Genomic DNA, 12,729 nt, shown 5'->3' with positions numbered 1-12,729 from the left:
AGGGACTCAAATAACCATGTTGAATCATTTGGAGATATCACAGACCATACGTTCAAGATGACCGTAGAATCTTGTATAGGTGGTTTATAGAAGAAAAGAATCTTGTACAGGTAGTTTATAGGATAAATAATTGATACCTGAAGTATTTTTAAGCGAATAATTAGTCAATTGCAAGCTCATAATTTGTTACCCGTCATTTCTAGACACTTTATTTTTACACCAATCGATTCCTCGTGAAAAGTTACATAGGAAAGACTCCTTGGTCATCTTAAATACTCAAATAGGGACTCAAATAACCATGTTGAATCATTTGGAGATATCACAGAGAGAGAGCAGAGAATGAGAGAACCTTCCAATCTGAAAGCAGAAGAGAGAATGAGCTCTGATAAAAATCTAGGTCCGAAGAAACCTCCCCTTGACCCCCTACTACCAAAATCAAAGTAGGAGATCAGGGGAAAAGTAGGGGGTTTAAGGGGAGGTTTCTCCTACATTTTGACCATGTGTTTGGAGATTCCTCTGTGGTTATTGCCGTTATTCAGATTTCAGATAGAAGTTTCAGTGTTCACACTATTCTAGGTATTTGCGATTTTTTTTTTTTTTTTCGCTACACTTGATGTCACGAGCCACTTATGTAGGTATCTTCCGCTGGTTGGGGTCAAGTGGATCAGGTACATCTCCTCATGTCTTCTGGTGAGGTGTTTTGCACATCGAAGCGTTCAGAAAAAAAATCTGGTGTGAACATCACACGACTTTCCTCATCCTATTGAATAGTGCTTATATGTGTGTTCTGTTGTAACATTTACAATATTTCTAACCGTTTAGTCGATACAACTGAAAACCGCCAAAAAGCGGTCAAAATACCGCCAACCGCAGCACCTATTTTAACCAAACGTTTCGTGTCGCATCCTTGTCACATTTGAAAGATACATACCAAATTTCAAGTCTCTAGCTCTTACCGTTCTCGAGATATTTTGTTTACAGACAGACGGCCACACAGACACACACACGGACCAATGGCTGAAACTTTGGATTTAGGCTCTAGGGACCCCGATTACATTACTTTCCTTCCTATAGGATAAGGAAAGTAAAAACCTCCCCGCGTTATCTGAGTTCAGACTTTGCACCTTCGGCTAGTCCATTTTATCTCTATTTCCTGCATTTGCACGGACCAATGGCTGAAACTTTGGATTTAGGCTCTAGGGACCCCGATTACATTACTTTCCTTCCTATAGGATAAGGAAAGTAAAAACTTCCCCGCGTTATCTGAGTTCAGACTTTTGCACCTTCGGCTAGTCCATTTTATCTCTATTTCCTGCATTTAGTTATTGATCTGGTTTCCTCTCCTATGTTACAGATGGTACTTCGGGAAGATCAAGCGAATCGAAGCCGAAAAGAAGCTCCTTCTGCCTGAAAATGACCACGGGGCGTTCCTTATTCGGGACTCAGAAAGCAGGAAGAACGACTATTCACTATCCGGTAAGTGAGAATAGAATAGAACAGATTAAAAAATAGAATATGAATGGAATAGAATAGAATAGAATATGAATGGAATGGAATAGAATACAAAAGAAGCTCCTTCTGCCTGAAAATGACCACGGGGCGTTCCTTATTCGAGACTCAGAAAGCAGGAAGAACGACTATTCACTATCCGGTAAGTGAGAGTAGAATTGAATAGGATAGAACAGATTAAAAAAATGTACCTAAGCGGTAGGTTGCAGGTTTGATTCCCCCCGGGGCGGATGTTATCCTAATCTAGGTATCTGTCAATCGGAAAGCCCAAAACTGAGGTGGAGAGATGAGGTTGAGGAAGACTTGAGAGAGAATGAAGGAGACATTTGATTGGAGGGTATGGAGGGGTAGGATAAAGGAGGATAACACCGAACCGTTGAGTGCGAAGGACATCCTTTCGTAAAATTTGTAGCCAAAACCAAATGTCAGCCCAAAGCAATCACCCTAGTTAGGGCTGATTGAGAGACTGACGAAAAACGCCGATCCCGTCTGTACACGGGAAAAGGCGAAGAAAGGGAAGAAAAAGAACAGATTAAAATAGAATATGAATGGAATAGAATAGAATATGATAGAGTAAAATAAAACATGAACATTTTCTTTAAAGCACCGTCACGTGTAGAAACACTGGATTATTTGGATAATTTAAACCAATCAGATGATAGTTAACATCCGTGCGAATCAAGAAAACACTAGCATTACCACATAATACTTAGTTATCTAGCTATACATACTTACCTGCCCAATCCAGATAACTACCTTACAGTAGGTATTTGATTGTTGCTGTCCAATCTAACTACCTACCATACAATAGGCTGGTATTGTACCTAACTATACGTGTACATAGGTACAATAAGTACATATAACTACATAAATTTAGGTACTTATTGTACCCTACATAATACTTAGTTATCTAGCTATACATACTTACCTGCCCAATCCAGATAACTACCTTACAGTAGGTATTTGATTGTTGCTGTCCTATCTAACTACCTACCATACAATAGGCTGGTATTGTACCTAACTATTACGTGTACATAGGTACAATAAGTACATATAACTACATAAATTTAGGTACTTATTCTACCCATACCGAATTACCTGTAATAGATCAGTTGCGCTTACTTGGGCGATGTTTCAAAGTCATAGAGCAGGAAAAGTGAGGACCAACGGAATTTTTCTTTTTCTTCTACGACTTCTTTTTCTTCTGCCTGAAAATGACCACGGGGCGTTCCTTATTCGAGACTCAGAAAGCAGGAAGAACGACTATTCACTATCCGGTTTAAAAAATAAATCGATTTAAAAAATACCGGTAAATCGTGAAGTTTGACGTCACGGCATACGCTCCCGTAGGCGATGACGTCATATTTCATGATTTTTAATCATTACATGAAAGTAAAATCGAAAAATCAAATCAAGAATAATAATAAACTGAATATTAAATAAATTAGGTAGGTACATAAGTACTGATTTTCTTTAATCCTGATCGAATAAACTACGGGCTAAATAATTCCCGGAGGGACGGACCCAGCTTGTTGATAATACGGTTTGCAATTTCATTACCAACAATACCAACCCGCGCTAACCTTTTTGTGATCCTAGGGCCCACCGTCCGTACATTGGAAGCGTAATGTTTCTGCGCATTTTGACGTGAAATCTGACGCCACAACTCTTTGAACTTTTTCATTAGAACGGCAATTAAAAATTGAATTTTCGACCTATTAAAGTTACTTTTTTGGAGTTTCGACCTCAGAAGCGTAATGGCGCGACTTTTCTTAGCGCTTAGCGCGGAGTAATTATAGGCCCCTTGAGCAAGTAATGGACTAAATCTTCTTTTACTTCACATTTACCCTATCTTTTTTGGTATTCTATTCTATTCTATTCATATTCTATTCTAATCTGTTCTTCTTCTTTTTCTCCGCCTTTTCCCGTGTTCAGACGGGGTCGGCGTTTTTCGTCAGCCTCTCAATACCGCGGGCCAAGAAGTATGTAGATAATCCGTCAGCCTAAATCTGTGACCCCAGGTTACATCAACGGGTTAAAAACTACCTGTTCTCTGAACAGGCACTTCCTGTCGTGCGAGAGGCGTGTGTCCCTGTAGTATGTCCCTGTTGTGATAGCATGTCTCTTAGTCTCTCCCTCTCAATCAGTGCAGACTCCCGCGGAAAAAATTCTCGGTACCGCTGCATTTCTCCTATCCTGCCTTCCTTCTATCTTCGCTTTGGGAACGATAAGATCTTAGCAGTCAAAGACTTTAGGAATTTCTTCGTTGGGTTCATAATGGAGCAGTTGCAATTGGGAAAATATTATTAATAAAAGGTCGATTCCTACGTATAAAGTTGTGAAAAATCCAAATCTGAGGTCAAAACTCCGAAAAAGTAACTTTAAAAGGTCAAAAATTCAATTTTTAATTGCTGTTCTAATGAAAAAGTTGTACTACCTGTTCTCTGAACAGGCACTTCCTGTCGTGCGAGAGGCGTGTGTCCCTGTAGTATGTCCCTGTAGTGATAGCATGTCTCTTAGTCTCTCCCTCTCAATCAGTGCAGACTCCCGCGGAGGAGGTATCTGTCAAAATTTGGAGCCAGCCTAGGCATAGTTGGCTTGCAGGGAATCGACCTCAGTGGTGCAGTGGTTAACGCGTTGGACTTTGGATCTGGAGGTTGGTGGTTTGAGTCCATGTCAAGCCATAATATTTGTCTAGGTGTACCTACCTATTAACTGGGGAATGACATTTGTGACAAACAGTACGCACGCTTGGCGGCATTTTACCGCTTTTTGGCGGTTTTCGGTGTAATTTAACAATATCTCGGGAACGGTATAAGGTATAAGCTAATGGGCATGCTACGACACAGGCCACAAGCATCTAATGTAGCAGTTGTTCCATTGCTACGAAATAAAAACGGCGGTGGAACACTCATCTTAAAAAAAAAAGTCTCGGTACGGCTGCATTTCTCCTATCCTGCCTTCCTTCTATCTTCGCTCTGGGAACGATAAGATCTTAGCAGTTAAAGACTTTAGGAATTTCTTCGTTAGGTTCGTAATTGCTTTACCTTCTTTCTATCTGCGGCACTGAATTACGCTTCTGTACACCACATATTTTAAATCGATTTATCTCGGGATCTAGAAGTCGTAGAAGAAAAAGAAAAATTCCGTTGGTCCTCATTTTTCCTGCTCCATGACTTTGGAACATCACCCAAGTAAGCGCAACTGATATATTGCTTTACCTTCTATCTGCGGCACTGAATTACGCTTCTGTACACCACATATTATTTATATCATTATTAGAATGGATTTAACCTTTGTGTCTTTGAAATGGTGTCAACCTTACCAACTTATCATATACGTACCTAATAATTGGGAATCTTGAATTTAATAGATTTAATGTATTGTAGAGTATATTATTATAATTTACACTCTTACTACAGTAGAACCTCGATTATTTCAACTTCCACTTTTTCAACTCTCTATTATTTCAACTCCAAAATCCATTCTTTTTTTTCTGTCTTTCAAAAGACATCCTATCTTATCAGAGGAAAAGATCATAGAAAGTTATCATTTCAACTACCCCCGGTCCCAATTAGTTGAAATAATCGAGGTTCTACTGTATTATTATAGCTTACACACTCTTACTACAGTAGAACCTCGATTATTTCAACTTCCACTTTTTCAACTCTCTATTATTTCAACTCCAAAATCCATTCTTTTTTTTTCTGTCTTTCAAAAGATATCCTATCTTATCAGAGGAAAAGATCATGGAAAGTGATCATTTCAACTACACCCTGTCCCAATTAGTTGAAATAATCGAGATTCTACTGTATTATTATAATTTACACACTCTTACTATTATTATTTCACTTATCTATGAGAAGGATTATAAACTTGAGTTTGATTAATATGCTAATCACTCGGTATGTGATAGGAATCTTAAGTTATGTCTGTTATGTCCTTAGCGACCTTCTTTAACCCCTTGTGGTCGCTCTCTATGACTAACCGTATAATTAACCCCTTGTGGTCGCTATCTATGACTATTGACTAACCGCGTATAATGTTACTGCCTGCATACCTCTGTTCCCACTTTTCGATTTCGGGACGATAAGACCATAGCAGTTACAGTTCCCTCTGTCAAACCTCTTAAAAAAAAATTCATGGAAATTTTCTGAAAAAGTCATGGAATTTCATTCCGGGAAAAGCGTATAACCCTTGCTCTTCGTCTCGGAGGTTTTGTCCTTTATTCGGAGGTTTCACTTTGTTCCTTTACATTCTTAATCTGTTTCATTTCCATCTGTTTCACAGTGCGTGACGGAGACACGGTGAAACACTACCGCATCCGGCAACTAGACGAGGGCGGATTCTACATCGCGCGGCGGGAGCACTGATGTTGATTTTGCCTAATAAGTCAGGGGTATCTATTTGGGAGTTAAGGATCTTGAAAAAGGTAATGGTGTCGTACAGGTAAGATAGATTGGCAAATCACATAATGAATTGAATAAATATTTTTTTAACCCTCCGACAGGAGTTGGTGGAACACTATAGCAAGGACGCCGATGGTCTGTGCGTTAACCTGAGGAAACCATGCGTACAGGTGAGTTGTAGAATATACCTTGTTCATGGGACCAACCTCAGTGGTGTAGTGGTTAGCGCGGTGGACTTCGGATCTGGAGGTTGGTGGTTCGAGTCCAAGTCAAGCCATAAAATTTAGCGTAGTGCATTAATGGGGAACGACAAAGACCTTACCCTAGTCGGATGAAAAAAGATTGAAGAAATTTAACAGGCTTGAGAACATTGCTTGGAAAAAAAAATCGGCTGCGGCGCAGTGGGAATAGGGTGGAAAATCTTGGAAAAGTAGACTGGAAATTTTGAAAAATTGGACTGGAAAACCGGGAAAAGTCAGGGAATTTTATTTTTCCATTTTGGTAGACACCCTGAATATTGTAAAACAAAAAAAGCGATCTGTTTTTCCTTTCCCCTATTGATTTTAATTTGTTTTACCAAGTGTTGTGTATACCCTTGAAAGTTCTAACTTTTTAATAATCAAATATTAACCCTTTAACCCCCACCCGCTCTTTCCCAGGCATGACAAACGCGGAAGTGCTGCACCAGGTAGAACACGGGTACCGCATGCCGTGTCCGCCCGGGTGCCCCCCGCGCCTGTACGACATCATGCTCGAGTGTTGGCTGAAGGACCCGGTCAAGAGGCCAACCTTTGAGACTCTTCAGTGGAAACTGGAAGACTTCTTCACCATGGAGGGCAGTGATTATAAGGAGGCGAGCGGTTACTGAGACAGGTAAGGGTTAATTGATATTTGTTTTTTGGAATTAAGACATTAAAGGGTTAAGAAATGTGTTTTTGAAGAATCCGCTACCTGTAAGGCGGACGCTCTACCTTTCAAGCTAACTAGACCGACAACAAAATACATTTTTAAAGTGACTTTTAACCTTTGTCAAACAAGTTTATCGCGGGCAATATTTCAAGTTCTAAAACCTAGTATACACCCAAAGTATTTGTTTCAACACAAATGTTGCGAAACAAATGTTTCAAATATTGAGCAACTTTCAATGTAAAGCCTGTTAAAACATATATGTATTATATTACCTTAAAAAAAAAAAAAAAAAAAAAAAATCGTCAAATGAACACAAAGTACGTAGCATTGTTAAGTGTCTTATCTTGTAAAGCTTGTTGTTTTACTCTTTGATGGCAGGATTTTCACATCTCGTATAATTTGTAGCCAAAACCAAATATCAGGCCAAAGCAATCACCCTAGCTAGGGCTGATTGAGAGGCTGACAAAATATGCCGACCCCGTCTGTACAGTGTACACGGGAAAAGGCGAAGAAAAAGAAGCAGAGCCTTTTATCAGCAGCAGAGGTCAAACTTAGATAGATTGGCAAACCACATAAGGAATTGAATAAATATTTTTTTAACCCTTCCTAACACTCGTGATATTTGTTTTTTTTTTTTTTTTTAATTAAGACATTAAAGGGTTAAGAAATGTGTTTTTGAAGAATCCGCTACCTGTAAGGCGGACGCTCTACATTTCAAGCTAACTAGACCGGCAAAAAAATGCATTTTTAAAGTGACTTTTTAACCTTTGTCAAACAAGTTTATCGCGATATTTAGAGTTCTAAAGCCTAGTATTCTAAAACTAAAACACCCGAAGTATTTGTTTCAAATATTGAGCAACTTTCAATGTAAAACCTGTTACACCCCCCGCACACTATCAATATATTGTCAATATTTTTACAGTATTGTCAATAATATTGACAGTGTGCGGGGGGTACAACACACTAAAAAGCAAGAAAAATTGTAAAAAGTACACACTATTTTTTAAGCAATGTTCTTTAATTATAGTTTGTGAATTTATTCTGTACTAAATACCTACATAAGACCTTGTTTAGAATGCGGGAGTAAAGGCACTTTTCAGTCCTACGCTGGTAGGTCCCCAATTTATATATATTTTTTTTTTTTTTTTTACTATCTTGATTCACTTTTGCTAGCTCAGTCCTGATTGTTCACTATAAATTCGACCTCGGTCTATGGATTTTCTCCTTTTGGCATAGTTCAGGTGTATTTTCCTTTCGGCAAACTGACCACTGGAAAATTGACCACTGCTCCAATGGAAACTGAAAAGAGGTCAATTTTACACCTCAATTTAAAACATGTATGCCTCAAGACAAAATCTATAGATTGGCATCGTTAAGACAGTAAAATATTGAAATTTTCGAGTTTTTGCAACCAAAATTTACTGAGCTCTTTAACGTTATAGGTGAAAACTCTTAACGGAACACTAATAATTTTGGTTGCAAAAACTCTATTGCTTGTAAAAAAAGACAAACATTCTTTATTTTTTCATTTACTTTTTCCCGTAAATACCTAATACCATCTACCTACCGAATATCTTGTTTAGACTGCGGCAGTAAAGGGACTTTTCAGTCTTATTTGACCACAATAATAGTAGTAGCCTACTGCTGGAGTAAAGGGACTTTTCAGTCCTATGCGAGCAGTATAAATAAGCACTATTATCTAGGCGCACGGCAGTGCGCCAGGCCAAGTTCCGGCCTGAGCACGCCAGTGTGTATATTACACGAAACATTTCGACGCATTTTTACCCCTATTATAACTCCGTCAATTTTCAATGTAATGTCACGAATTATTATTACAGTAGAACTTCGATTATTTCAACTAATTGGGACCGAGGGTAGTTGAAATAATCGAAAGTTGATTTAATTGAAATCCCGCATAAAACAATGGAAAAGGGGGCAAAATTTATATTCAAAAGAACAAAATGCTTAATAAATACCCTATTTTTGGGGTTGAAATAATCAAAGTTCCACTGTTTAAAAGTAGAGCGTAGTCCGACCTTCAAAACCAAATCATCTAGAATTCTAGAAAATTTGCATCGAATTTGCCATCAGCGCTCGAGCGATAAATAATGTCAATCAGTGTATTCATATTTTCATGGTGACATCTCATGTTACCATGAAAATAGTGTCCTAGTCCCATGCGATGAGTTGATGCCAGACAATAGGGTCTCATTAACAGCACACTAAAAACAAGCTGGGCCCGTCCCTCCGGGAATTTTTCAGCCCGTAGTTTAGTCGATCGTGTTAGAGAAATCAGTACCTATGTACCTACCTAATTTGTTTAATATTCAGTTTATTATTATTCTTGATTTGATTTTACTTTCATGTAATGATTTAAAATCAAGACTAGAGCCCGTTCTCCCTTTATTCCCTTAAGTCACCAACCCATTTGCAACTGCTCCATTGTCCATTTTCTATGGTCACCGTTGTGGCTGCGCGCTGCGCACTTAGGTCTTTGTGGCTGCGCACTTTGGTCTCATAGACCTTAAGTTTTAGGTATCACAGACCTTTGGTGTTGGGTCTCACAGACCTTCGGCGTAAGTTCTCACAGAAAACTAGGTGACAGTCGGACGTGTTTGGCGGTCAGAACGTGACCTTGGGTCTGTCAGAAAGACCTTCGGCGTAAGTTCTCACAGAAAACTAGGTGACAGTCGGACGTGTTTGGCGGTCAGAACGTGACCTTGGGTCTGTCAGAACGTGACCTTGGGTCTGTCAGACCGTCTGAGCGTTTTTTTTTTTTTTTTTTTTTTTTTTTTTTTTCAATGTAACAACCCATTTCTCTCTCCTCTCAGATCGCGGATTTCGGTCTGGCCCGCCTGATCAAGGAGGACGAGTACGAGGCCCGAGTTGGGGCCCGCTTCCCGATCAAATGGACCGCCCCGGAGGCGGCCAACTATTCCAAGTTCTCCATCAAGTCCGACGTGTGGTCCTTCGGTATTTTATTGACCGAATTGGTCACCTATGGGAGAATACCGTACCCAGGTAAGTGGAAAACCTTAAAAATAGAAGAAGAAAAATTGAAAATAGGAAAATAGAAGAAAAAAAAATCGGAAAATCCGTACACATTGAGTTTTTCCGTACGCAGGTGAGTGAATTACCGTACTTTTTGGGAAAATATGCATATTATATCGCTGAAAAATACCGTACAATATGGAGAATTCTCGTACATATAACGATATATTTCCGTACTTTTTGAGTGAAATATCGTACATTTTGGAAAATTACCGTACATGGGTGAGTAAATTATCGTACATTTTTGGAAAATTACCGTACATAGTTGAGTAAATTATCGTACATTTTAGAAAATTGCCGTACATAGGTGAGTAAATATCGTACAGCTTGGAAAATCACCGTACTTTTTGTGAAATTATCGTACACTTCATGAGATATTTTCATGAGATACTTCATAATAAGACCCTACATAACCGCAACCAGCCTAACTAGCTGATAGTTTCAAAGGGTTCTCTCTGCTTGAAAAGAACAAGCACAAGTACTCACAATGGTTGACTGTGGTTCAGGACGAGCCAATTAAAAATGGCTAGAGACCATCACCACGGTGTATGGCTGATAGAAAGAGTTTTTTTCTCTATTTTGTCATCACTTTTCGGCTATAGTTAAAGCCGCTACAACTACACCAACACTAACAACAGCAACCACCACCACAACCATACATAGGGAGTGTATTATCTCAAATTGGAAGAAGTTTCCGTACCGGTATTAAACAAATAATCAAATATTAACCCAATAGGGGAAACGAAAAACAGATCGCTTTTTTTTTTTACAATATTATTTTATTCGCTACCATACCGGGTTTCGCCAGTTACCGTAACTGGCGAGACGTTTCCTTTCCTTTCTGATTTTCCTTTCCCCTATTGATTTTAATTTGTTTTACCAAGTGTTGTGTATACCCTTGAAAGTTCTAACTTTTTAATATTCAAATATTAACCCTTTAACCCCCACCCGCTCTTTCCCAGGCATGACAAACGCGGAAGTGCTGCACCAGGTAGAACACGGGTACCGCATGCCATGTCCGCCCGGGTGCCCCCCGCGCCTGTACGACATCATGCTCGAGTGTTGGCTGAAGGATCCGGTCAAGAGGCCAACCTTTGAGACTCTCATCAAGTTGATCCACAGAACTTACATATAATGACTGCTGAAACCCTCCAAGAGAGAATGTTACTAGTTTTTATTTTATTATATTATTTTCCCCCCTTTTTTTCATTGGAGTTACTAGATTTTTTTTACATTTCACGGGATATCTGCCTTGTTCTAGTGTTAGGATCCATCAAAACTCAAACTCCCTAGCCATTCAAAAGACAATAGGGTAAGTGTACCATTTATTCGCCCACCTAAAAAAACGTACCATTTATTGGCCCACCTGCCAACATTTATTTTTCTAATTTTTGTTGTTTATGACTACAATTTTGAAATCACTGGTTTCTAGCAGTTTTTAAAGCCCTTTCTTTTGTGAAATTGGATCTTGAAAAAGTTCGTCCAGTTCAGACTTATGTGGCGTATGGTACAGGTGGGCCAATAAATGGTACGTTTTTTAAGTGGACGAATAAATGGTACACTTACCCTAGTCTACCTCACAGGACTTTATCGGATTCGATTATGTGAAACAAAACAAGGCTGAACCAATGAGATTGTGAGATTTCGCTTTGTGGAGCAAGTGTTTACGTCCAAAGCGGAATCTGATTGGTTCAGCAAAAAGCGGAATCTGATTGGTTCAGCCAAAAAGCGGAATCTGATTGGTTCAGCCAAAAAGCGGAATCTGATTGGTTCAGCAAAAAGCGGAATCTGATTGGTTCAGCAAAAAGCGGAATCTGATTGGTTCAGCAAAAAACAAAATTTGCACCACCACTTTCGTGTTCCTGGTGAAAAGACCTTTAATTTGATATACAGGTCGACCAGGTTTGGATAAGTCCTTCTATGGGGACAGACAGACAGACCGACTGACACCGAAGCGAATACAATAGTCCGTCCCTTATACCTTTTTTATTACTATTGTAATAATAAAGGAAGGACGGACTAAAAAGTCGCATAATCGAACACAATACTTCCGGGATATACCGTAGTTACACTGTTCCAGTGTCAGTCAACTGTTAATTTCTTCAGTGTGCCATTTTATGTTCAAAAAAATGATACTTTACCATTTTTTTTATATTTAAACAAACATACACCCCATGTCTCTACTTTCCGGGTTAGGTGAACCGCAAAACAAATTTCTCTTCGGAAAACGCGAAATTTTCATCGTTCTGCGATTGTGTGGCTTGGAGTTGGCACTTTTGGCGAATTTGAGGAAAAGGATGGTCTATTTTCTATTATGTAGCTATAACTTTTGGAAGAATAAAGGAATATTGCCTGAGAAGTGAAAAGTAGTCCTGATAGGTAATGCGGAGCATGTGATACCTGCCAAATAACTTTGGTAAAAGTCCAAATAACTTTGGTAAAAGTTATAGTTTCCTGATATAGGTGCTTTTGATCTTCATATACACTACTCCAATAAGACCAAAAAAAATCCCTTATCTACCCGCAATAGTAACTTCCTCTTAATTTGATCAAATTTCTCTAGGTATTATATTGAGGATGAAATCCTAGGAAATGTAGTTTTCGGGTGTTTTTTAGTTAGAAATTCACGTACATATTTTGATATAGCAATGCCGATTATTTACCGAATATGTTTGCTTGTGCCAACCTGCCAACCAATCCATGCAATCGCTTTACGAATTCTTTTTTTTAGGATTGTTCAAATTTGTCGTCTGTTCTATTCTGTGTTGTATTTGAAGTCTTTGGGGGATTGAAACACATCGTATGTCTTTAGGGACACTCCCTTTGTGAAGGGCAATATCTTGCCCTTGGG

At 38.9% G+C, this 12,729-nt stretch overlaps 1 protein-coding gene across 1 annotated transcript in view; it reads left to right on the top strand.

Moving 5' to 3' along the window:
- Nucleotides 1-12,078, top strand: part of LOC103517710 (tyrosine-protein kinase Src42A) — a 44,182-nt gene extending 32,104 nt beyond the window's left edge. Inside the window, exons 2-8 of the mRNA XM_026829708.1 lie at nucleotides 1,355-1,476; nucleotides 5,800-5,872; nucleotides 5,995-6,139; nucleotides 6,607-6,771; nucleotides 9,659-9,848; nucleotides 10,841-10,988; nucleotides 12,075-12,078. Coding sequence (XP_026685509.1) covers nucleotides 1,355-1,476; nucleotides 5,800-5,872; nucleotides 5,995-6,139; nucleotides 6,607-6,771; nucleotides 9,659-9,848; nucleotides 10,841-10,988; nucleotides 12,075-12,078 — 847 coding nt within the window. The remainder of the gene's footprint in view (nucleotides 1-1,354; nucleotides 1,477-5,799; nucleotides 5,873-5,994; nucleotides 6,140-6,606; nucleotides 6,772-9,658; nucleotides 9,849-10,840; nucleotides 10,989-12,074) is intronic.
- Nucleotides 12,079-12,729: the final 651 nt, after the last annotated feature.

This window comes from Diaphorina citri, unplaced genomic scaffold (genome assembly GCF_000475195.1).
Source record: "Diaphorina citri unplaced genomic scaffold, Diaci psyllid genome assembly version 1.1 scaffold1935, whole genome shotgun sequence".
Taxonomy (NCBI): Eukaryota; Metazoa; Arthropoda; class Insecta; order Hemiptera; family Psyllidae; genus Diaphorina; species Diaphorina citri.
Note: the sequence above shows the minus strand (reverse complement) of the source record. Positions and strands in the feature narration are given on the sequence as shown.